Genomic DNA, 23661 nt, shown 5'->3' on the forward strand with positions numbered 1-23661 from the left:
TTCCATGACCCCACTGTGGCATCAGAGTTCTTCCAGAAGAGTGGAAAGCTGAGTTGCAATCCTAATCCCCAAGTCCCCTGCTGTAATTATTCAACTCTTACTACTTCAAAGAAAAGCATTTGCATAATTGTGAGACAGTTACAGTTTTAAGTATTGCATATGAATTCCATATGTCTGTTTTGGCGCAGTTGGGATTTTTAGGCAAAATGGTTGAAATAAATCAAGGAAAAAAACATACTAAGAGTGATGCTTTCTTGCTAATGTTCATTCTTGAAACTGAATAAGCTGCAAAACTAAGATGAGGCTTTACATAAGGTCATCTGAGAGCAATGTGCCTGAGTTGGTTTATTAAAACTTGAATGAATAAAGCAACTCAGTGGGATTTGCATGTTCCCTCACCTTGACCAAAAAAAGCCAGCTTCTCTCCCACCCCCATGTCAGAGGATATAACTTTAATTAATCCCAGCGTACTCTCATGCCTAAATCATAGGCTGGTTAATCTTAATTATGATTTATTTCAACAAGCAAACTTGATATCGTAATTTATAAATCTGGCTTGTTTAAGATAAATGTAATTGAGATTCTAGGATTGTATGACATTGTAAGCAAAAGCTGTCTAATTTTTTCTTCATAATCACAGGTGAAGAGGTTTTATTATTTCTGTATCAAAATACTGACTGTTCCTCACTGATGGATTCTTCAGAGTTGTAGTGGCAAATTATTTTAATTTGGGAGGTTTTTTTCCAAATCCAAGGAGCTACAAATATGCTGTGTTTTTAAATGAAATATATGTTTCCAACATCTTGATGTAGATTTGATTTTAAATCATATACTGTAGTAGTGGAACTGAAATGATTTGGTCTCCATTATAGAGCCCATTATAGGGACGCGGTGGCTCAGTGGGTTAGGACGCTGAACTTGTCGATCGGAAGGTCGGCAGTTTGGCGGGTCGAATCCCGAGTGCCGCGTAGCAGAGTGAGCGCCTGTTACTCGTCCCAGCTTCTGCCAACCTAGCAGTTCAAAAGCATGTAAAAATGCAAGTAGAAAAATAGGGACCACTCCGGTGGGAAGGTAACAGCGTTCCGTGTGCCTTTGGCATCTAGTCATGCCGGCCACATGACCACGGAGACATCCTCGGACAAGCGCTGGCTCTTCGGCTTTGAAACGGAGATGAGCACCGCCCCCTAGAGTCGGAACGACGACTAGCACGCATGTGCGTGCGGGGGAACCTTTACCTTTACCTATAGAGCCAACAAGCTTCCTCTTTTCACATTATTTAATTATAAATTGTAATAGCTGCAGAATCTCAGTTTTTTCTCTCCTATATTCCATATTATGTTATCATTCTTTGCTGTTTAGGGTGCTAAAATTAAAAAAGGAAAAATACGTATGTGGTGCTATCCATGTTCCTCCCCAGTTAATCCTAGCTTTCTCTTTATTGAACCATTAGTTCACCTACTTCTATCATTTTCTCTTTCTCCCCCTTTTTATGAGTTTATTTTCTATTGTCTTGTTTTCCTCAGCATCTTGTTGCTTTTCTATACTGTCCCTTTTGCTTCTCTATAGCTTGAACATAAAGATGCAGTACTAAACTGACTGATAAAAATTCAAAGACATTAGTGCTTTCAGAAAGTAATTTTAAGCACAGCGATAAGGAAAGCTGTAGCTCTGATCCCCATCCTTCCTGAGGCCCCTTCTCCCTACAATCAGCCATTCTCACTGTGCCTGTGGATGTTCATTTCAGTTGTTCCAAGCTGTCTTCTGATTGAACAGTCACGATCTTAAGATGCCCCTTGTATCCACCACTTCTGGAATTCAGTCAGTCTGTCTCAGTGCTCAGAAAAGAGATCATCTTCTGAATTTGAACTACAGAGAAATAATCGTGATAGCCACTAGACGGCGCAAAAGGGTAATTTGATCAGCCCAAGACTTTTTCTAAAAGAGGGATTTTTAAAAAAATGAAATTAGTACATCAAGCTCTCCAGCTCCACTAAGACTGACTAGCTATATATGATTTTTCACTCTCAACTCGCAATAATTTTTTGCTCTTTATTTCTAGAGAACCCATTCTTAATCTAGCAACTGCAGAAACCATAAGCTGTCATCACATTTCTGGATTCTCAGAGGACAAGATTTCATGTGTATCTCTATAATCTCAAGGTAGAGAGGTATCATTGATAATATCACAGCTTGCGGGAGGAATTACTCATTTTTTTCCTGCCAATATTCGGGGTCTCAGTTCAGTCTAAAGGAATAGCAAGCCATTAGAGACAGCTACAGTATATAGCATCTAAACACTAGGAAACAAATTCCCAGTCATCTCTTTTGTTTTTTTCAAGAACAAGGAATAATAACTTCAAAAAGAAAATACTAATTTATAGAAACACTTCATCAAGAAGAGATTAGAATCCAGTGGTGTTTTTTTTTAAATCACAAAATATAAAGATTTGCAAATAGTGGAACAATTGGCAAAAAAAAGCAAAGGTAGTATAAATAGTAATAGGTTCCTTGGAGGGGATGTGATGGCTCAGTAGTTAAGGACATCGAGTTTGTCAGCTGGATAGCTGGCAGCCTGGGTTCAACATGTTGAATTTAATAAATTTAATAAATAAAATAAACACCTGAGTGCCATGCAACAGGGTGAGCTCCCATTACTTGCCCCAGCTCCTCCCAATCTAGCACCTCAAAAGCATGCAAATACCAAGTAACAATTCAGTGGGAAGGTTCTGTGTGCCTTGGATCTAGCCATGCTGGCCACATGACCACAGAAATGTCTTCAGACAACACTGGCTCCCTCAGCTAAGAAATGGAGATGAAAACCGCCCTCTACAGTCCAACCCAACTGGATAGGGGAAACCTTTACCTCTTCCTAGGTTCCTTGAGTACAGTTCCAAAACAACTGAAGCACCACTTTAACATCCTTGGTATTGACAGCTTTACTTGGAATAGCATACATCCTGCATCAATATCTTTTAACATCATCCAAACAACAACATCTACTTATTCCAGGTCTTTGGGAAGGGCTCAATAGATGGATAAAAATGCCAAATCTAGTTTAAATGTTTGGCTGACTGTGTGACCAACCATAAAAATACCTTTTTATCCAGTCTTTGTGATTGCATTGTCCTATCCTACTCCATTACAACCTTTGGACTCTGGGAAGAATGCTTATCTTATTCCATCATTGGGATAACCTTCAAAAGAGCCTTCTGGGTCAAGTTCCCTAATTTAGTTCACACCTTCACCTGTCCTTGCCCCAAGAGTTTATAAAACCCGATGAACTAAATTAGATGAATACAAGTGATGTCAGTGATTTGTTGCTTTTAAAAAAAGTACCAGATAATTGTTAATGGGATAAATGGGATTTGTTAAGGTACCGTATTTGTTTCTATTTCTAGGGTTATTTTCAAGTTGACTTCGTTTTGGAAATGTAGGAGATAAACTGTTACTAGATTTTATCGGACACTCAATTTCACAATCCATTTTTTTCTCTAGAGTCTTCTAACTGTCTAGCTGTGAATGGTAAACCTGAAATCAGGCAGCCCAGAATCTCAAAAAAGGACACTTTCTTAAGTCTTACAATAAAAGGAATATTTTTTAAAGAAGTAATCTAGTATAAATGTGGCAATATATAAGGATGCATATACAAAGTGAAGCCAATGTAATTTCCCCCTTTCATCTTTTTGTAGTCTGTCACAGCTCTCTTGCTGCCATTGCAGATTTGCTGCAAAATAGTTGAATCAGCTGATCAACATTAAGTTCTGATGTGAGCCTGCACCATTACAGCCCCCATTAATCTGATATTATTGTAGGCCTTTTGAGCATTGTTGGAATGCTAATGAGTTAGGAGTAGTGGAATATTATTCATTTCTGAATTCTTAAGTCCCCAGACAACTTAAATCAAACAGTGCAGCAGTACTTTTATCTGGAGCTATCAAAAGAATAATTTGAGGGTTGCAAATTATAGTTTTGGAAGGGTTTTGTTTTTGTTTTTTTGCCAGAAGCAAACACTCTTTCTATCCTGCTTTTTCAGAATCCAACTTTTGCTTCCATAGACTGTCTGATACCATTGCTTGTACTATTGTGAATGTTGTAGGTACAGCATTTGAATATTTTTCCCCAAGTTCTTCATAGTTGCTGTACCAAGTTTTAAACTGTAGTGTATTTTTTATTGTTTGTTCCTTTACTGTAGTGATGGTTGATCCTAAAATGTAGAAGCTATCTACCACTTCAATATTTTTATTGTCAGTTCTAAGACTGGCTATTCTAAGACTGGCTACTGTTGCGTTTTTATTCTATTTTATTTAGCATTTTATTATCTCAGTTAAACTTTTTTCTCTGCATTCTTAATCAGTTAAGGTATATGTGAAACCCAGGTGAACTTTTTGAGGTCTTCACAATTTCATAATTAGAATGAGATCCTGTTATTTTGGGATTGCTACTCAAGGCAGCTTCAATGTTACTTTTCCTCTATGGCCTTGTGTTTGGAGAAATAGGATAGAGTAGACCAAGGCAGTAAACTTTTGCAGCAATGGAAAATTTGTCAGTATAAGAAGAACTATAGGAGGACTTTAGTTAGGAAAAGTGAGTGGCTTTGTGTAGACTCTACTTTGTCTAATATATGGCAGAGTTAAAGTCTCCAGTTAATCCCTTTAGATCATCCTGTGTTCAGTAAATGCTAATTTTGAATAGACTGACTTGCCTTTAACCATTGAAATGGGTTTGTAATGCATCTGTTGGAGTTGTAACACCTGCATATGTTGGGATCTTTTTCAAACCCTTTTTTAAAAATTATTTTTCACATTACTGAAGCCTTAATCCCATGAGCTCACCTTTTAATAACAGGAAAGTGTATGAGCTTTCTTCATGCTCATTGCCACTTGAGGATAACTTATTCCTGTGCAGCACTCATAATGGAATTCAAGCTTTTTTAAAAAAAATTGTTTACTTAGGATGCTTGTAGCATAGTATTTGCAGGTTGCTGTGAAGCATTTATGTGGGTTCAAGGACATGTTCCCAGTTTAATGTGCACAAGCATGCTTCTGCCTATGCTCTGATTGGCAAGGTTAACTCTGAGAGGCTACAGCTTTTTAAACTGATTTGATTAGAACCAGTGCTATATCTCCTTCACTCCCCCTCCCTTAACTGCAGCCCCATGATCCTTTTAACATTGGTCAAACAACCATTCCTTGTGTCTCTGTCTTCTCTTCATCACCGCCTACCCCATTTTCAAGCTGAATTTTTGACATTTTATAAAATTAGGGAGCTCTGCAAGGATTAAGTACCACATTAGTTTCCTGAATGCATTGTTTTCTGAAGTTGGGTTGAAGTATAATTCTATTCATATTTCCTCCTGGCAATATTACTGTTATCATGCCATTTCTAAGATATGGCCAACTTAAGGACCTGTCTTGGCCCACTTATTTTTTAAGATGGGTATTTGTGATTAGGTGGCTTGCAAAACATTGGAATTCAGTTGTGTGGTTTTATCTGCACAGTGTGAGTTTGTATTGTCAAAGGTTGCATTCACATGGCATCCTCTAATTATGATTTCCTCTTTTTGTGCTTATTTTCTATATTTGAAATGGAGTTTATTTTCCCTCCATGTTCGCTTTATATCTATTGTCAAATTGGGAGAATTGTTTTTATTGCATATTTCCTTGCAATGAATAAAGCAGTAGGCAGTCAAAAAGAATCTCCTCCTTAAAATGCAGACAAGTTTGGGGAAATCATTCCTGTGAATCCAAAATAATATCTTCGTTCCTTATAATGTCTGACCTTTTCATGGATCTTCTCATTTGAATTTGTGTTCTTGTCAGCTCCCACAGGAATGCCAGTCTACTGCAAAGAGATTCCTTCCAGTAAAATTTGCTACAAGTGTAACAGATTTGCTTTCAGAAATTTTATTTCATTTGTGATGGTGTTGCTATTTATCTTACATATATTATAATATTTAATATTTGCTTTTAACATTCAGTTCCAGTTTTGGAGATGAGTTCAAAAACATATTACCAAGTTGCTCATTTGTCACAAGACAGCTTGAACAAATTATGTTTGGCAAATTTTGTCACATGAAAATGACTAGCATTCATAGGTATTTTATTTAAGTTTATATAACTCTGCATTATGAAATGATGCCTAGGCAATACACTGCTTGCACAGCAGAATGCCTGCTGTATACAAAAAATGCTGCCATGTGCATTTCAGATAACAATGATCTGTTTTATATTGTAAATACAACCTTATCTCCATTTAGAGATAGCTAAGCCTGCAAATCTATCTTTGGTTGAAGTAGCACATTTTAAACACAGTGTCCTACCCAAATTTATTAAATTCTGATATACTGCATTACTTAAGAATTGCAGAGAGAATTAAAGCTTTTCTGACTGACTTCTGGATTATAGGTGAATATTTAGTTATTTTTGAAAGGACTTTCCTGTGTTTCTTTTTAATGGGATATATGTATAAAAAGGTTGTTTTAGGCCAGCAAATGGGAAGACAATCCAATTTTCCTGATTCCATCAAGATACACTCAAAGCATTATCTTGGGCAGTTAACAGAAAGCAGCCATTCTCCCCTCCCAACATGATTGACCCTCTGCATCCAGTAACTCAGAACAGTTTTTTGATGTAAGAGTATTTACTCACTGTAATATATTTAGGACATGGAAGCATATTCTGCTTTATACAAAGCCAGTGTAGATATTTGTCAATGAAAAGTACTGCCTAGATCTTGCATTATATTTGCAAGTAAGAAAGGAGGCTCTAAGTTTAGCAGAAATGAATCCAAGTGTATATTGTTGTGTAGCATCTTGCAGTTCAAGTGAAATACATTGGGAGAGCAGTAGAGGTTGTCTTTATCTTGCCAAATTTCTGTCTGAAGATTGATCCACCAATGATTTGAAAGATGTAAAAGTCCATTCAAAGAAATGTTAAAACATATTTGAGAGCTATTTTTCTATTGAGGATTCTGCTTCCCCTGAAGAAATCTGTTTTAAAACTGCATGCATTGCCAGAGTAGTCTCAAATTTCTCTCTTAACATTTCTGTGTCACACTTAAAAAAGTTTTGGTGCTTTGTAAGCTCTTTGCAAGGGACGCGGTGGCTCAGTGGGTTAGGACACTGAGCTTGTCGATCAGAAGGTCGGCAGTTTGGCGGGTCGAATCCCGAGTGCCGCGTAGCAGAGTTGAGCGCCTGTTACTCATCCCAGCTTCTGCCTACCTAGCAGTTCAAAAGCATGTAAAAATGCAAGTAGAAAAATAGGGACCACTACGGTGGGAAGGTAACAGTGTTCCGTGTGCCTTTGGCGTCTAGACATGCCGGCCACATGACCACGGAGACGTCCTCGGACAAGCGCTGGCTCTTCAGCTTTGAAACAGAGATGAGCACTAGCCCCTAGAGTTGGAAATGACTAGCACGCATGTGCGGAGGAATCTTTACCTTTACCTTAAGCTCTTTGCAGACCTTTGGCTTTTGCTGTAAGAGGCAACTGAGTAAATGTCAGGAAAATCCTACTAGAACTGCTGAACTTTATATGGGCTTGATCAGGGACACTTTAATTGATGGCAGGTGTCTATTAAAGTACTACTTACCATAAGTTTGAATGTGATTGGTTAATTCTGAACACAGCCACATCTCTATTTATAAAAGAGCGTGCATGCTTATGCAGCTGCATTGTTCTAGGTTTTTTATTGTTATTTTCCCCCTTTAAAAAAATCAGTTTGTTTTTCAATTGAATTCTACAGCTTCTATATTATATTAAAGGTGCAAAAATTCTGAAGTGATTTAACTTGGTCTGGGGTTTTTTTTTACAACTCAAAAATTTGGCTATAGGAGACAACCTGGCTGAAACTGAGGGAAGGGTCAAGTGCATCATCAGTCATTGGTCCCTTCGTGCCCACGAGATCGAAGTCCAGCCCTCCTTGAATTCCCTTAACTTTTATCTACCACCCATTTGCCTTGACTATTAATAGTTCAGATTCTTGTAGACAGCTAGCATGGAATAAATCTATACTCATTTGAACAGCCTTGATTGCTGATTTCTGGTGCCTGACACTGCCATTTTAACAAAGATGTGTTCACATATCCACCTTACGTGAAGTATATAGAATTTGTCAGTTGTTGCTTATTCTGCATTTAATAGGGCTTTTGTGTAATGTTGAAGTCCAGTAATAAATAAAAGTATCTAGTTATCTAAGAGGGATGCGGTGGCTCAGTGGGTTAGGGCGCTGAGCTTGTCAATCAGAAGGTCGGCAGTTTGGTGGGTCGAATCCTGAGTGCCACGTAGCAGAGTGAGCGCCTGTTACTCGTCCCAGCTTCTGCCAACCTAGCAGTTCGAAAGCACATAAAAATGCAAGTAGAAAAATAGGGACCACTACAGTGGGAAGGTAACAGCGTTCCATGCGCCTTTGCCGTCTAGTCATGCCGGCCACATGACCACGGAGACATCCTTGGACAAGCGCTAGCTCTTCGGCTTTGAAACGGAGATGACTAGCACGTATGCTAGTTACCTTTTTTTTGTTATCTAAGAGTATGTTATAGAGATACTCTTAAGTTAGTTGCCAACCTTCTCTCTTGTCTTGATATGCATATTTAGATATATACAAAAAATGCAAGTATATTAATTAGTGCAAACTTTCTATTCAGCCATTCTCACAAGGATGATTTTTGAAAATTAAGATCTGTCTCGGAGCAATCAGCTGTTTTTGCCCAGGCAAGCAGGGTACACTCTTTTGCTTATGTAGAAACACATTTTGAATCATGCATCCTGTTGCTTTCAGTAGCACAGTTTAGAATTGGAAAAAAACCAAATTATTGCAATTAATGTTTATCGTAATGGATGAGAGTCATTTGACTTCACTGTGAACCCAAATATATCTTTGGTAATATGGATACTTTATAATAAAGGAGATATTTTCTTCAGGAAAAAAATCAGTTTCTGTGACCTAAGTTACTGGCAAGCTCTCAACATTACAAGTACACTTGTAGAAAACAGGGCTGTGCATCTGTCAGCAGCTCTTTAAAGAAGCTGCATACATTCCTGGGTTCGCATATTTGCCAGAAAAAGATACATTTGATTTAAGGAAGTGCTGACAGGTGGGATATGTGCTCCCAACCACACTCTGAATCACCTTTTCTCCTTCAAATCTGGATTGTTCCACAAGGCTAATAGAAAACCATGTTCATCTGTCAGCCAGGAACATTAATGCAGTCATAAAGAAGTATAAATACTCTGAGGTTCTGGAAAGTAATATCCCAGTTATATGAACCAGATCTCTTGATCATTAATGAAGTTTCAGTCTAGATGCTGTACACAAAAACGTTGGAAAGTATTTGAAAGAAATGTCATATTTTTTCATATTACAGCTTTCCCAGCCATATTTTATCAGGCTGCAAGTTGGAAAGAATGGTAACATTCTTGTAATGTCATTCATATTCAGTATTGCAAACAGTGATCTACATAATGTACAATAACCTTGCACAGTTGTCTAGAGCAGGAATCCCCAACCCCCGGTCTATGGACTGGTACTGGTCCTCAGTATGCCAGCAACCAGGCCGTACAAACAAGCAAAACCCCATCCACAGGATGTAGGCAGCACACAAAAACACGCCCCCTCTGGTCCACAGAAAAACCTCTCCACGTAACTGGTCCCTGGTGCCCCAAAGGTTGGGGACCTCTGGTCTACAGGTATTAGGCAAGAATTTGTAGGCTAGGGATTGGGCTAAAACTGTGAGGAAAGGATTGTTTAAAATAATCTTCCAGATGATTGTTACCCCCTTTTTCTCACTGAGTTGTTTTGACAATAATACACAATAACTGAACAGTGGTGTCTACCGTTAATATTGCAAAACAGAAATAGAATTTATCTAGATTCCCATCTAAAACTTCCTATACATCTCAGATTTCAGGAAAATTCAAATCTATGAAAACCATACTGTCATATACACCCCTAAGCCAAATCAGACTGTCAGTTGTGTGTTTTTGCTTTTTGTCTTATTTCTTTATTTCTGCAATTTCTTATGTGAGGACTAATAAGGGCATTTTAGTGTTGTTATTATGTTTTGATGTAACTGAGTGTTTTAATTTTTGGTTCTATACACTGTAAACTGCTGAGAGTTGTTTTTATGGCAATGAGACAGAAGTTAATAAATAAATCTGGTAAAAAAAATCTGCTCTTTTGATTGCCTTTAGACTGGCTGCATTTTTAAATATTCCAAAATTATTTATCCATTAAAATAAAGGCTCTGTTTTTTATGCTAATTCCCTGGAATAATGATCTTGTAGTGCATTTTCTTTTCTTTTTTCTTTTCTTTTATGCCCACAGTCAAATGTTCAGATCAGAAATACAGTATATTTTGCATGGGGCTCTACTATTATTCAATGTTTGATAACAATCTGTATCATACTGTAAAGCAAAGAGAGGACTTGGTTCAGTTTTACTTTGCTGAATAATTTCTGAAGTGTACTTGGAAATCCAGTGTCAAGAGTCTGAAAAAGAAACACCAATGAAAACTGTACATCTCAAACAGGTGAAATGGTAATATTGCAGTTAAATGTTAATACTGTACTATTTTAAATACTATATTTCTAGTCCTTATTTACAATTATAATATATAAGATACAGTAAAGAAAATCAGGACATGACTTGTACTCTATCTTAGTGGCACCGGTCTTTCCCAAACCAGGTTAAGAATGGGTATTTGGACAGTTGTGCTCAGATACTAGCAGACTGTAGGTTTTATAAATACATACAGAAATAATTAAAATCTAAGGGGTTTAGGAAAGTTAATCTCCTTTCAGTAATCTCTGCCATAAAGCATGCAAAGTCACAGCTGGCAAAGAGCCCAAAGAGGACCGGCTGTTGGACAGCACGTGGGGCCTGAAGTTCAGAGAGATTAAGTGAAATCACCCCTCTGCTAGTCTCTTAGCTTTGAGGCTCTAGAATATTTTTCCTAGCTAGGGTGGAATTTCTGCTAAACTTCCCCAAAAGCATAGAATGGATGAAGGTGTAGTAAATTACAGGTGTGTTTAAGTAAAATCAATTGCTTTATAGTCCCCTAGCTACTCAAAACCAAATAAATTCAAATGAGAATGTTATTAAATATTGTTTGCCATTAAATTTATCATTCCAGTGCCAGATAGAAGAATCATAATTCATTATGAATCCATATTTCTGACAGATGCCTGCAATCTTTGGCTTTGACAGAAATCATCAATTTAATCATACCTGCAATTTATCAGCCTGTTCCAACAGGCTATTCTTTGTGCTTTGTTATTTTGTTTTTCTGGATTACTGTTTCCTATTCCTCTTGTGCATAACATTTCTTATTCCAAAAGGGTATCACTTGATGCACATATAGGTTAAGATTTGTAGACTATGTTCTCTTTTAAAGAAGTTACTTACAAAAATTATTCCTAGGTTTCAGTTCAGTGTTCACAAATTTACAGTGCTTTTTTCTGAATTTAAACTAAGGGTACGTATGTTTCAAATGGATATTTTAAGGATATTTTAAAATTATTCATACTTGAAAAATCCAATCTCTGATGTTTTTCAATGTTAATCATCAGATTACTATTTGGAAAGAATCAGAAACACAAGCAAACATTTCTAAGTCTACATCCTTCCCTTGAAGAAATGTTGGGGGAAGCATACTACCCAACTGCAAAGCAATTAGAGATAAGGTTCCAATAATCATGAAGAAACACATGACCATCTATATAAAATGCATCTTTTCACAGAGCTTTGGTTCTGGTCCGCTAATTTGCCTGTGAGACTCATTGAGTGGATTTGGCCTTCCTCTATTTTTCCACTGAATATTCTAGAAGGTGAATATGAAAATAACAACAATGGAGGTACTAAGATCTTAGCCATTTTCTCTCTCTCTCAATCACATCACATCATCTCACAAGTTTATTGTGGGAATATAGGAATAAAGGAGGAGAGAGCATAATGTATACTGCCTTAAAATGTACCAAATAAAATGCAGAATATACATTGATGAGAGCTTTTTTACATTTGCCAAACATTGTACCCATGTTATAGTTCTTTTTAGAGATTTTTCAAAACGATTTCTAGCAATTGTCTGTGTTTACTAACAGCATGAATATAAAATCAATCAGAAGCAGAAAGGGCTTTTAACTGTCACACAGTTAAACAACATCCTGTTGAATTTGAAGTCCAGATCTATGCTGCCTTGCAGGGGAGTTTAAAGAGTTAAATTTCCAATTGTATTAGCAGATTGTGTTTTCTTTCTATGATCTGGGCTGACAAGACATCAGTATTCTATTCATCTGTTGGGAATTAGGCTGTTAATCCAATCAATGACTCTTGAGTGAGCTGCGGCCTGCTGCCTTCCCACTGGGGAACAATCGGATCAGACGGCAGATTGTTTAAGAGCACAACGCTGTCCCAGTGTCAGGTGGAATTCTTGAGTGTTCCCTGGTGAATTGGGGCTGGGAGAAACTGTCTCAGACCATTTATCCTATTCTTTAAATAACCAGATACCTGCCTGATCCATACTAAACTGATAAGCAGTTGGGGGAAAGGCAGAAGAGACCCTGACTAAAATCTTAGGAAACTGCCTGCAGGAAATGGTTGACAATTTACATCTTTTTTTCTTCTTCTTCTTAAGGTTAACCCAAAAAAAATCACTTCGTTATGCTGAAGGAATACTGGAATTAGTTTCTTTCACCATAGTTTTAAAATAGTATTTTTAATCTGGAATGCCTTGAACATTTTTTCATGGAATAAGAAAAAGTCCAGTAAATAAATGGTTGGTATAGCATAACTTAGACAGTTTGAATCTTTTTGTTTTAGTGATTTTTATTGTTGTGAAGTGGAAAATCTGTATTAGAATTAAGCTCAATAAATACATTCAGAACATACATTTTATGGGCTGAGTCAGGTTGGTTCCATTTTCTGTTTACTACTAAATATTCATTTTTGAGTCATATTTTCTTTGTGTTGGGGGTTGAGGCAATTAGGTTATTTTACCAAGCACATACTCCAGCAGTCTGCACTAGCTGCCAGATTCTAAGTAGTGTTCCAGCTTAGCCATTCAAGAAATGGTTGTCCTAAGATACTAGCAAAGAAGGTCCTGCTGTCCACAGATACATACAGATTGTGCTTTGAAGGTAATATAGAGGTGGGGTTTATCCATAGGGCCATCTGTCCTTGAAATATCTGTCTGTATAATGTGCTGGCACTAAGATTAACCTGCATCAAATTTTTTTTTAAAAGAGTGATCTTTATATGTTGGTCTTTCTCAGCTAGTGACTATCTCCAATGACAGTTTTTAATATATTGTGTTTTAATGGATTGTATTACAGGAGAAAACACTTTGTTTCAAGCCTGGACAAGCAAACACTTTCTGGAAATTCTACCAAATCATTTTGAGCTGGTCAAAAATTGGCAGTAACAAAACCTAAAATGCTTTGGTTGTTTCGGGTTTTGGCTCACACAAAATCTAGAGGAATCCCATTGTGATTTGTTGAGTGAAGGTCAAGGCTTGGCTTGTATATATTAGCTCTTATCTCCTCTCCTCTCATGGATGGCCTGAGTGCCAGGCCGCCTGCTTCTCCAGAATCTTCCCTTCCAGTAACTGCTGCCAATATAAGGAATAATACACATGTTCCTTATTGTGAAGGTCTCAGAAGTAAAGAACAAGAAACCAGGGTGGTATATCTTACCAGACCATCAACCTTGTGCCTTTCCTACTCTCCTACCATGGCCATATCCAGAACAAAATAGCCCTGCTTCATTCCTTATACAAGAGCAAAATATCTGGGGCATGGACATTTGAGTTTAGGCACAGACTCATTAACCAATCATTCTGGGTACAGAACAGTTTATGGCCAAAACATTCTGTCCATCTCTGTTGTAGAGCATTAGCTCTCTCTATATCAAATATATATTATTACTCGTAGGTTTCTGAACAATTGCTACGTTGTTCATGACAAGTGGTATCTAAAAATTATTTGAAATCCAAACATTAAAAATTTATGCATTGAATATTAGTGGGTTTTGCTAGCACTGAATGGATGCTATCAGAAAGCCACAAAATGAGTATGTCTGGGCTATAATTGCCCATCCCTGACTTTAAACATTAAAGACCCATTGTCTTTAATGTAAATATTTTTAGGATGAACCCAATTTCATTCACATGTGTCTACTCAGTTCTGTATGTTTCCTGCTTGCTGTTTACAATGGATGCTCATCCTGTCATACTGGGATTGTGCAAGAGGGGAGATTTATTCTTTTCTCCCTCTTCCTCAGCAATCATGATATTTGCTTACCCATCCCCATTTATGCTGTTATCAATCTTAGGGAAATGATTAATAGTGTCTTTGGGGGAACATTGGATTTGGGGAAATCTATCCTCTCCCTTCTCCCTCATAACTCACCATGTTGATCAATTGAGTACAAAGAAGAAAGATATGGGAGTACTGTCCCATTGCTCAGCTGAAAGTATGTCTTCATCAATACATAATTTATGGAATTCCCTGTTGAAGAGTGTTGGGATGGCCAATAGGACAAATGACTCTGAAAGAAGATTAGCAAATTTTAAGAGAATAGTTTATTAAATCCAAATACATAGAAAGTGGAATTATCCATGTCAGACTGTTGGTCCAGCACTCATTAAAGTTTATACTGATTAGTAGCAGCATTTCCAGCATTTTGTGAAAGATGCCAATGATTGTATGCAGGTCATCTTGCATGCAGAACGCAAACATGCCTTTCCCTTTTAGTGGCCATTATTTGTGGTGGCTGAATGGAGCTCCAGCTTCAAAGGCAGTAAAGTCTGTGAGAGCAACAGAGATGAAGTAGCTGATGGATTCTAATACCAAAAAATCTTATAATCTCCTCTCCCTTCTCCTTTACTCAGAGTTCTTGTAAATGTTTATTCCATTCAGTTGTGTCCGATTTTTAGAAGTGGTTGGCCATTGCCTCTTTCATAAGGGCTGAGAGAAAGTAACTAGCCCAGAGTCACTTTGTGCTCAAGGCTGACTAGAACTCACAGTCTCTTGGTTTCTGGCCTGATGGCTTAACCACTTTACTGAACAGACGCTTATGAATAAGTTAGTCTGCAGGAAATCTAAAGTCCATTTGGTCATTTGAAAGGAAAGTAAAATTTAGTCAAGGTTCCTTTGTGCTCTTATGTTCCCTTAGCCATTCTTTTTAACGTTTCCATAAATTAAAATAGCACTATTGTTAACAAAAATTCTGAAGAAGTATATAAGACTATTATCGTTCACCTTTATGAAAAAACATATTTTTTTCATTCATGGAATTTTTAAAATACTTTTTCTACGGTACTTGATTTATTTTAAATTAAAAGAAAAGCAATATTTGCTTTAAAGGCAATCAAAGCTTAATCCTGCCAATTATCTTTAGAAAGGACGACAGTTGAGAACTGATATAAAAAAACTTAGTAAAATGCTTTCAAGATCCATGTAATGTAAAAGCTCAGTCTCAGTATAATCAAATGACTTCCAGTCTGAAGAAATGTGAAAAATAAAATCATGATCAATTAACCATTTTTCTCATATTTCAATATTGTATAGTTCTTGTTGATAGCTACAGCTCCAAATGAGCTACTTTTAGGCAGTAATTCATTAGCTAACATAACAGAGTATAAATAACTATTGGAAATATTCCCCCGTCTTGTTTATTAACTCAAAATGAAACTTAATTATGCTGCTCAATTTCCAAGAAAAAAATATCATCTGTTCCATTTGCTTATTTATAGTTGCATTTTTATAGCAGGATTGGAAATTTTCCTTAGTACTCTCCAGAAGCAATTTATCATGATTACACATGGAAATTTTACTGTACTCTTATTTATTTATTGTTTGTTTATTCCTTTATTTACTTTTACCAATATTGTTTCCTCCCTTCCAAAAGTTTAGCCAACTTTTTGAAGGCTGTACATTCCAAATCAATTTTGTATAGTGCTAAACTACAAATATGTGCATTTTAAACAGCAGAGGTTTGTATGATTTAACATTATACTTTCATAAAGGCCTGTAGAATTATATGTCTGCCTTACCATTTCTATCAATCAGAGTTGTAGCAACTTTTTAGGACATTTTTCTTGTACAGTAAAGAGTTTTTAAGCTGAAAGTTCTCAGGGTTGAGAAATTGATTATTTTTCCTCTTGCCAAGGATAGCCATTCAAGACGGAGTAACCAAACACTGTTAGACAAGGTGTTCCCTGCAGTAAAACCCCAAATGCAGAAGCATTTAGCTTTGTTTAAGTACAAAGGCCAAAAGAAACATAAGAAACTAAGTTTATATTGAATCATAATTGAATTTGAATTGAATATATTAAAAATATACAACTGGTACCCAAATTGTCAAGGACACTATATAATTAAATATTGAATGGCAAAGTAATTCATCAGTATTTGGTGGCTCTTCTGGGGATCTTGGGCAACTTGCCAGATAAGAGAAGAATATTCATATCTGATCTACATGGGCTGTTAATTAAGAAAGTTATTATTAACAGCCACTCAAATAGAAAGAACTGCACAGAAGCACATAGAAGGCCAATATTTCCCCAAGTGGACAGAACATGATCACTTTTGCACTATAATATTGTTAAATTTTCCCTCCAGCAACACAGATGGCAAAACGTTGAATCTAGCAATGAAAATGAGTTGGGCAAAAGATGCTGGCTAGACAAGTTGGCAAAGAAAAGACGTATTCGAAACAGAACTGAACAAAGTACTTAGATCTTTCTAAATGTTATTGCCAAGAAGTCAGTATTTCAGTTCTATTAGAGCTTAAATGTTATTGCCAAGAAGTCAGTATTTCAGTTCTGTTAGAGCTCTTTCAAGACCAAACAAGGCCAATATTGAACTGATAAACTATAAAAACTTAGGTTGGTATTTGTACCTGCCATCTATGATGACAATTATTATGTCATAAAGTCAGACAATTGTAAGGAAAAAAATTATTTTGAAATTTCAGATGCAAATGTTTAAACTAAGCAAGCTTTATGAAGCCAGATTTGAACCTTGCTCGGGAATTTGGTACAAATTGAGGTATATGCAAATTGGACTGAACAGAGCAGTTGGATCACACTAATTACATATCTGTGCACCATATATCAACTATGGTTGATATATGGTTTTGATGGTTTTTTCTCTGAATATTTCATTGCAGCTGGGATGTAATTATTGCCATTGCGATTGTGTAGCACATCTGTAGATTTGTGGGACTGGGCAGTGACAGCTCATTGTTTTATTTTCCAGATTGCCAAGACTTGAAAAGAAACATAGAAGAATTTAAATACTTTGATTCCATCTATAGGTTTCCATCTAATAATAGTGTAAATAACAGGACTTTTGGGGAAAATTACTATTAATAACTAGTCTATCTCTGTAGTAAGGGAATGGGTTTGGAGAGAGGATGCCTGAGTAATCAGCAGATAAGAAACTGAAACAATGTTTCTTGATTAAGATTGTGGAATGAAGACTTGCATTAGAGAATTAATACAGAAGTTAAAAGCTAGAGGAGCTATTATATATCCTTGCTTCCTCTCTTTTTAAATAAGGATCACCTAAAGCTGATGTAATAGATTGTACTGCATTAAGTTTATGCAGTTTCATAAGGAAGCAGTTAATTTTCCAAATAATCTATCTCGGGAATCAAATCAAAATCTACCTGTAAGTCAATAAAGGCAATATTAAAACAAGCCCAAAGACAATAAATACTGCTTTTCTCCTGGCTTTGACTGTCTGACCCTGAATTCAGTTTTCTTTCTTCTTCAGCTTTTATTTTTCCCATCCTAAAGACTTCTTCAAGACTTTAGCAAATGTCGTTTGCAAATCCAGTAAAAACTCATTGTCCAGATCATTCTTTTGATATATCATTTGTATTTTCACATTAATTTTCAAGGCTTTAACCAATTTCTCTTGTATATTCATTAAAAGGTTCTTATTCAGGTCATTCTTTTGGCTTGTCATTTGTATTTCCATTTTAGTTCAGACCCCAGGAAGGGCAAAGGGATGGAGCGGGTGGCTGTTTTGCTCTTTGGGAACTCGCTGACAAGATGCTGCTGGTCTACAGAGGGTCATGAATGGCAGGTCAGGTGCAGGACCTTGCCCCCTCCTCCATCCAGCCCTCTGGACTGCACATCTACCCCTGTGAACGCAGAGCCGCGGCAAGCACTCTCAAACTTATGGTTATTTTTTCTTTTATTCAAGAATGAGAGTAAACTCACTTAGCCTTAAGCTAATTAAATAGGTAATTTCCAAAAGTGCCTAGAAAGAGAAGTTAGCAAACCCAATGTCCTTTAAAAGATCCTGCTGCAACTGAGAGCATAATAGATTCTCTTCATCTTCTGGTACTCAAACCCATGGGAGACCGCTGGCATGCAGTCTTCTTCCGAGGATCAGTTGTCCAGAGCACATGTGTGTGATCTCCCATCCTTTTCTTATCTGGAAAGGTACTGTAAAAGTGGTCCACTTGACAGTTCTTTGGTCTTTGTTGTGGTCATTGTCTCTACTCATTTGGAGACATGCTGGTTTGCTATTCCTCCCCCTGAAATCTGCTCTGTATCTTTAAATTCTAACCAAATTTTTAAAGAAAGTCCTGTTTAGAAGCTGTTGCAATATTTGCCTTTTATATGTGAATTTAAAGTCATCTCCTTTGATGGATGAAAAATCACTATGACAAGGAGTTCATTTGCCCGACTTTCTCTCTTCTAGTTAGTAATAATGGTTAGATTTGCTAGGTCCTGTCTCCACAGATATCCTAAAGTAATAAGCAGATGCTTCTTGTCTTTACTGCATTTGATGCTTTTCAATTCTGATGACCAGGTGGAGAACATTAAATAGCAACAGAAGTAATTTGTCTACACAAGGACTGATAAAGTATCACAGAAGAGGGACAGTGCATAGTAGAGGTCTAGTCATTACTGGCATTGGTGGCACCCGATATTGTTGTGCAGCATTTTATCCTCTGGTGTTAAAATGACCTTTGGCAGTATGTTTATTACCAGATACAGAACTAATATTTTGTGCTCTTTACCTTGAATTAGATGACAAGAAGTTTTAGGATATGAATATGATTATGAGCATTAAGTTGTTCTATTGCTCCTTCCCTTGACTTTTTGCCACCAGCGCTTTACTTCAGAGTAATTGAATTGTATTTATTTTATGGCAGATTATAAAATGATACATTCAATAATCAGAGTACCTTTTATAAAGATTCAAGAAACTTCAGTTGGTGTAAAATGCATTAGCCAGGGTGCTTATAGGTATTTGCACATATCACACCTATTTTGCAGGACCTGTATTACTGCTTTTCAGCTAGAGCTAGTTTTAATATAAAAGTCTTTTATGCTGAGTTACCTTCAGCACCACATCTCTCCACTGGAATCAGCCTGACAACTTGGATCATGCCGGAAGAAACAGTTGGTTGTCCCCCATTTTGGGAGGCCAAGAGAGTCAAGGTCCAAAGGTACTTTTGCATCATCAGGCTCACCCTCTGGAATGACCTATCATGAGAAATATGTTTGGCCTCAACTCTAGTTGCCTTCTGGAAGCTTCTAAAAATAGTGCTTTACATTTGCCAGTTGCTATCTGGAATGTAGTTGTACATTTTAATTTTTAGTATTGTAATTGTTTTTCCTGGTGAGCCACTAAGAATCTGCATACAGTTGTGGGATATAAATAAGATATATAAACAAACATATTGGAGACTGATACAAGACACATGTCATCCATATAATGCAAAAATGGAATTTCTGAAATAATAGAGCAGAATCTGAAAAATTCCAAGATTAATGGTATAGGCAAAATTCCAGAAAAGACAGGCAACAGTTAAAGGGACAAGAAGCAAGATTGCAACTGAGCCTTAGAGAATGAAATAAAAGTGTCAGGCCAAACATTCACAGGAATTACTGCCTAACATTGGAGTTGTGTCTGCAAGTGTATTACTGGAGTCATCTTCAAAATGAATTGCATAGCTCAAGGGACAAGTCAGGACTTTATGGAGCTTGCTAAAGAAAAAGAGTTCATTGATCAGCTGGTAGTGTTCATGCCTCTTGCTTCTAGAATATAGAGTCCGCAGTAGGAATCTCAGTGTAGAAATCAAACATAGATTTGTAGACATCCATTTTTTGATGTTTTCATTGGGTTATGAACTGAATAGTAATGCAAAGGGGTTCCTTTTGTTTTTATTTGTTATATTTGATTTCCTTCTTTTATATTAGAAATTAAACTACAATGAGGTCAGTAAAATAATAAGCTGTAACAGTAGAGTAAACAAAGCAGCCAAAGTGCATGCCACATAGACATTTTTAACAGATCTATCAAAGCTGTGAAAATAAAAAAACTTCAAATGGATACTAGAAAGTTACAAAACTTTTGAGACAAACTTAATTTTCTGTCGGGAGAGTTCAGACATTAGAGTATCATGACTGAAGAGTCTTCCACTTGTTGCTTACTACATCTAAGTGAAATCTAGGTCCCTGAGGATGATATTTATATTCAGGAATGCTTATGAGAGAAAAATAAATGTGCTAGGTTGGGTATCCGGTATTGCATTCCTCTAGACCACAGGTCTGCAACCCGCGGCTCCTGCGGCTCCCAGTCCTCTGCCATGTGCAGTCAAAAAAAAAAAAGTGGGACTAAAAAAGTTCAACCAATCAATTCAAATATGCAGGGTAGGTGCATATCTCGCCTTGGCTCCACTCTTCAGTCAAACCCTGTTCTGCGCATGCGCGCATGTACGCGCATGCGCACACATTTTTTGCGGCTCCCAGTTTTTCCTTTTGTGAGGGAACTGGTTCCGAGTGGCTCTTTCACTGTTTCAGGTTGCTGACCCCTGCTCTAGACCTTAAGAGAGGGGATTGGCATTTGTCTATCAGGAGATTCTAATGGTTACTGGAAGCTCTGATCTCTGGTGACCAGTTATGAGACACTCTTTGTGTGGTTGTGCCAGAGACTATGGCGGGGATACTTCTGTTGTATTGTCCTCCTAGGTAAACAGTGTCATCAAGCTTGATAGTTGATATATGTAGCTTTCTATTCTTTCAATGATTTCAACGTTCCATAACTACTCAGGTGGATTCTGAAAGCACCCCTGGATTTTGCAGTCAACATAACAAACATGGCCCTGTCACCCATAATCACAGACCTGACATACAAGGGGAGGCTACAAATGTAATTCAATCCAGTAGTGAAAAAAGTACATTACTCCTTTGTAATGAACATTTCATGTCTTGGTGACTGTGAGTGATCTGCACAGAGACGCAAGGCTGGTTCTAGTGGTCCTCTTCAAGTATCTCATCAATTCAGTTAATTTCCAGAGGATACATGTGGAATTTCCCAGTAATTTGGAGAGTAATTCTGTCAGTAATCTCATTGTTCTCTGCAATATGGAGGCAATAAGGGCCTTGGATAGGATTGTAATCACTCTATGTAAGTAGTCCTACAGGTGCCTTGGTTTTCTGAGTAATGCAGGAGATGGTTCATGAAGTGGCACGAACACTAGCAGAAGATGAGCGAATCCTATTCAAAAAGTGTATGACCCCAAGTTTGGACCTATACCATGGCTTGTAAGGATGGCAAAACATAGATAATAGATAATTCTTATTGTGTCTGTGGAGTGCCATCCAACAATTCTTTTATAAAATGTCCAAGTGTTTCTAGAGAAAGGCAGGAGAAAACACTGTGAGATTTTTGTAGATTGAGCACTTTTCAGATAAAATCACTTTCATTAATTTAAGAGTTGAAAGACGATTGGACAGAATCCAAACAAAAGTGCCAAGGATGACATTCTGCAAAGTTACATGTCAGTACTGGTGAGATGACCCTTCGGACTGCATGAGATGAGAGGTTAGATCTGAATCATTGTGAGCACCTCATGGCTCCCTCCTTAGACTCAGCTACATTAGGTAATGATGAACCAGTCTTTCTGTCTTAACAGCTACATGAAGCAATTGGGAGAGCTCATTCAATAGTTGAGGTACAATACCAACAATACACTGATAATAGTCATGCTTTCCTTCTCTGTCCCAGACCAAATTGGCAGATGTGGTTGTGACCCAATTTATTGAAATTTAACACTAGCAAGATGGAGTGTTCCTCCAGGAAAAGCTGGTATGCATTTTATTGGTTCTAAACAATGAATTCCTGCTAAAAGAGCAGGAAGAAATTGTAACCAGCAAGTATTTTGTTATAGTTGTTTCTGGAAAGTAAAGCTGTGGACAAGTTACATATGCTCTTGCCACCTTATATTTGAATTACTGTAATGTATGGTGTATATGGGATTTCTCTTGAAGTCTTTCCCGAAATTTGAACTGCTGCTGAAAGTAGCTGCCAATATGCTACATGGGATTATCTTATATATATAGTCACATAGTAAAACACATATGCTAAATAAATAAATAAACATAAGACCAATATTGCAGGAACTATGTTGGCTGGCAGTTAATGCCCATATGCAATTCAAAATCTTGGTTATCACCATTAGATCCTATATGGCCAGAAGTGGTTATCTATAAGATCACTTAGTACAAGTAGAATCTGCCAGCCCATATGACGTCCTGCACAGAAATCTTGCTGCAATTCTCCACTACTTATGAGGTACAACAAGAGGGAATATGGAGGCAAGCATTTCCTGAAGGAGCTCTTTAGAAACCTTATAGATCGATATTTATTCTACTGTACTCTTAATTTTTAGGAAGCTGCTGAAAGCCTATTCCAGAGAGTATTTGGGATAGCACTGTGTGTTTTAATGAGTGAGGATGTCTCGTGAATAGGGAATATGATGATCAATTTGATATTCGGCTATTGTTACAGTATCATTTTATTGATACTGTTGGTGGACAATGTTTTTATTGATGTTAGTGATATTGTTCAAAGAATTGCTGTACACTTCTTAGAGATGCATGGTAAAAGCAGCTTAAGAGTCATTTAAAATAAATAGACACCTGCACCTTCTTTGTGGTTTTAAAAATTAAAGGTAAAAGTGGACCAGAAGTAAATGTAGCTTTTAAAATTTGACCAACTTTATCACCTTGACCCAGGGGGAAAAAATAAGTTGAAAGGACTTAAATATATTCTTCTTTTTTCCAGGATGATGAAGGTCAAACAGCATTGCATTATGGTAAGTGGTACATTACCATATTTACTATTAACCCAGTATAATCGTGCATTTTGAATACCTAAAGAGGTGTGTGTGTGTGAGAGAGAGAGAGAGAGATGCAGCAGGAGCATCAGGAATCATCAATAAATAATCCAAAATCAGAAAATTAATTTTCTGTACAATAATATTTAACTGTAAGCCTTTAGTAATATTGCAACATTTTCTCAATGAAAATAATAATCTTTAAGGTACAACATTTGGAAATTACATCTCTGATGGTCAAATTGTTTTGTATTTCCATAATTTTTTGGAAAATTACCATTGATCATACACACATGACAATGTAAACTTCAATGTTTTTCTAGCCTCAGAAGCTAAATAACTCGAGTAGATTGCTACTACAATCCAACAAGCCAGAGTTGAATATTTAGCTAAGATTGGTCAGTTTCATTCAATTTTGCAATAAAGCGATGTTTATAAAGAGAGGTGCAAATATATACAAAGGGGAATAGAGTGAGAGGAGTTTTCAGATTTTTAAAAAAAAATCTTAGCTTTTACATA

General features: G+C 36.9%; 1 protein-coding gene across 1 annotated transcript in view; it reads left to right on the forward strand.

Moving 5' to 3' along the window:
- LOC310637900 (acyl-CoA-binding domain-containing protein 6-like) overlaps positions 1-23661 on the forward strand; it is a 56823-nt gene that overhangs the window by 25281 nt on the left and 7881 nt on the right. The window contains exon 3 of the mRNA XM_083358511.1: positions 23091-23121. Coding sequence (XP_083214637.1) covers positions 23091-23121 — 31 coding nt within the window. The remainder of the gene's footprint in view (positions 1-23090; positions 23122-23661) is intronic.

This window comes from Vipera ursinii, assembly GCF_947247035.1.
Source record: "Vipera ursinii genome assembly, chromosome: 3".
Lineage (NCBI taxonomy): Eukaryota > Metazoa > Chordata > Lepidosauria > Squamata > Viperidae > Vipera > Vipera ursinii.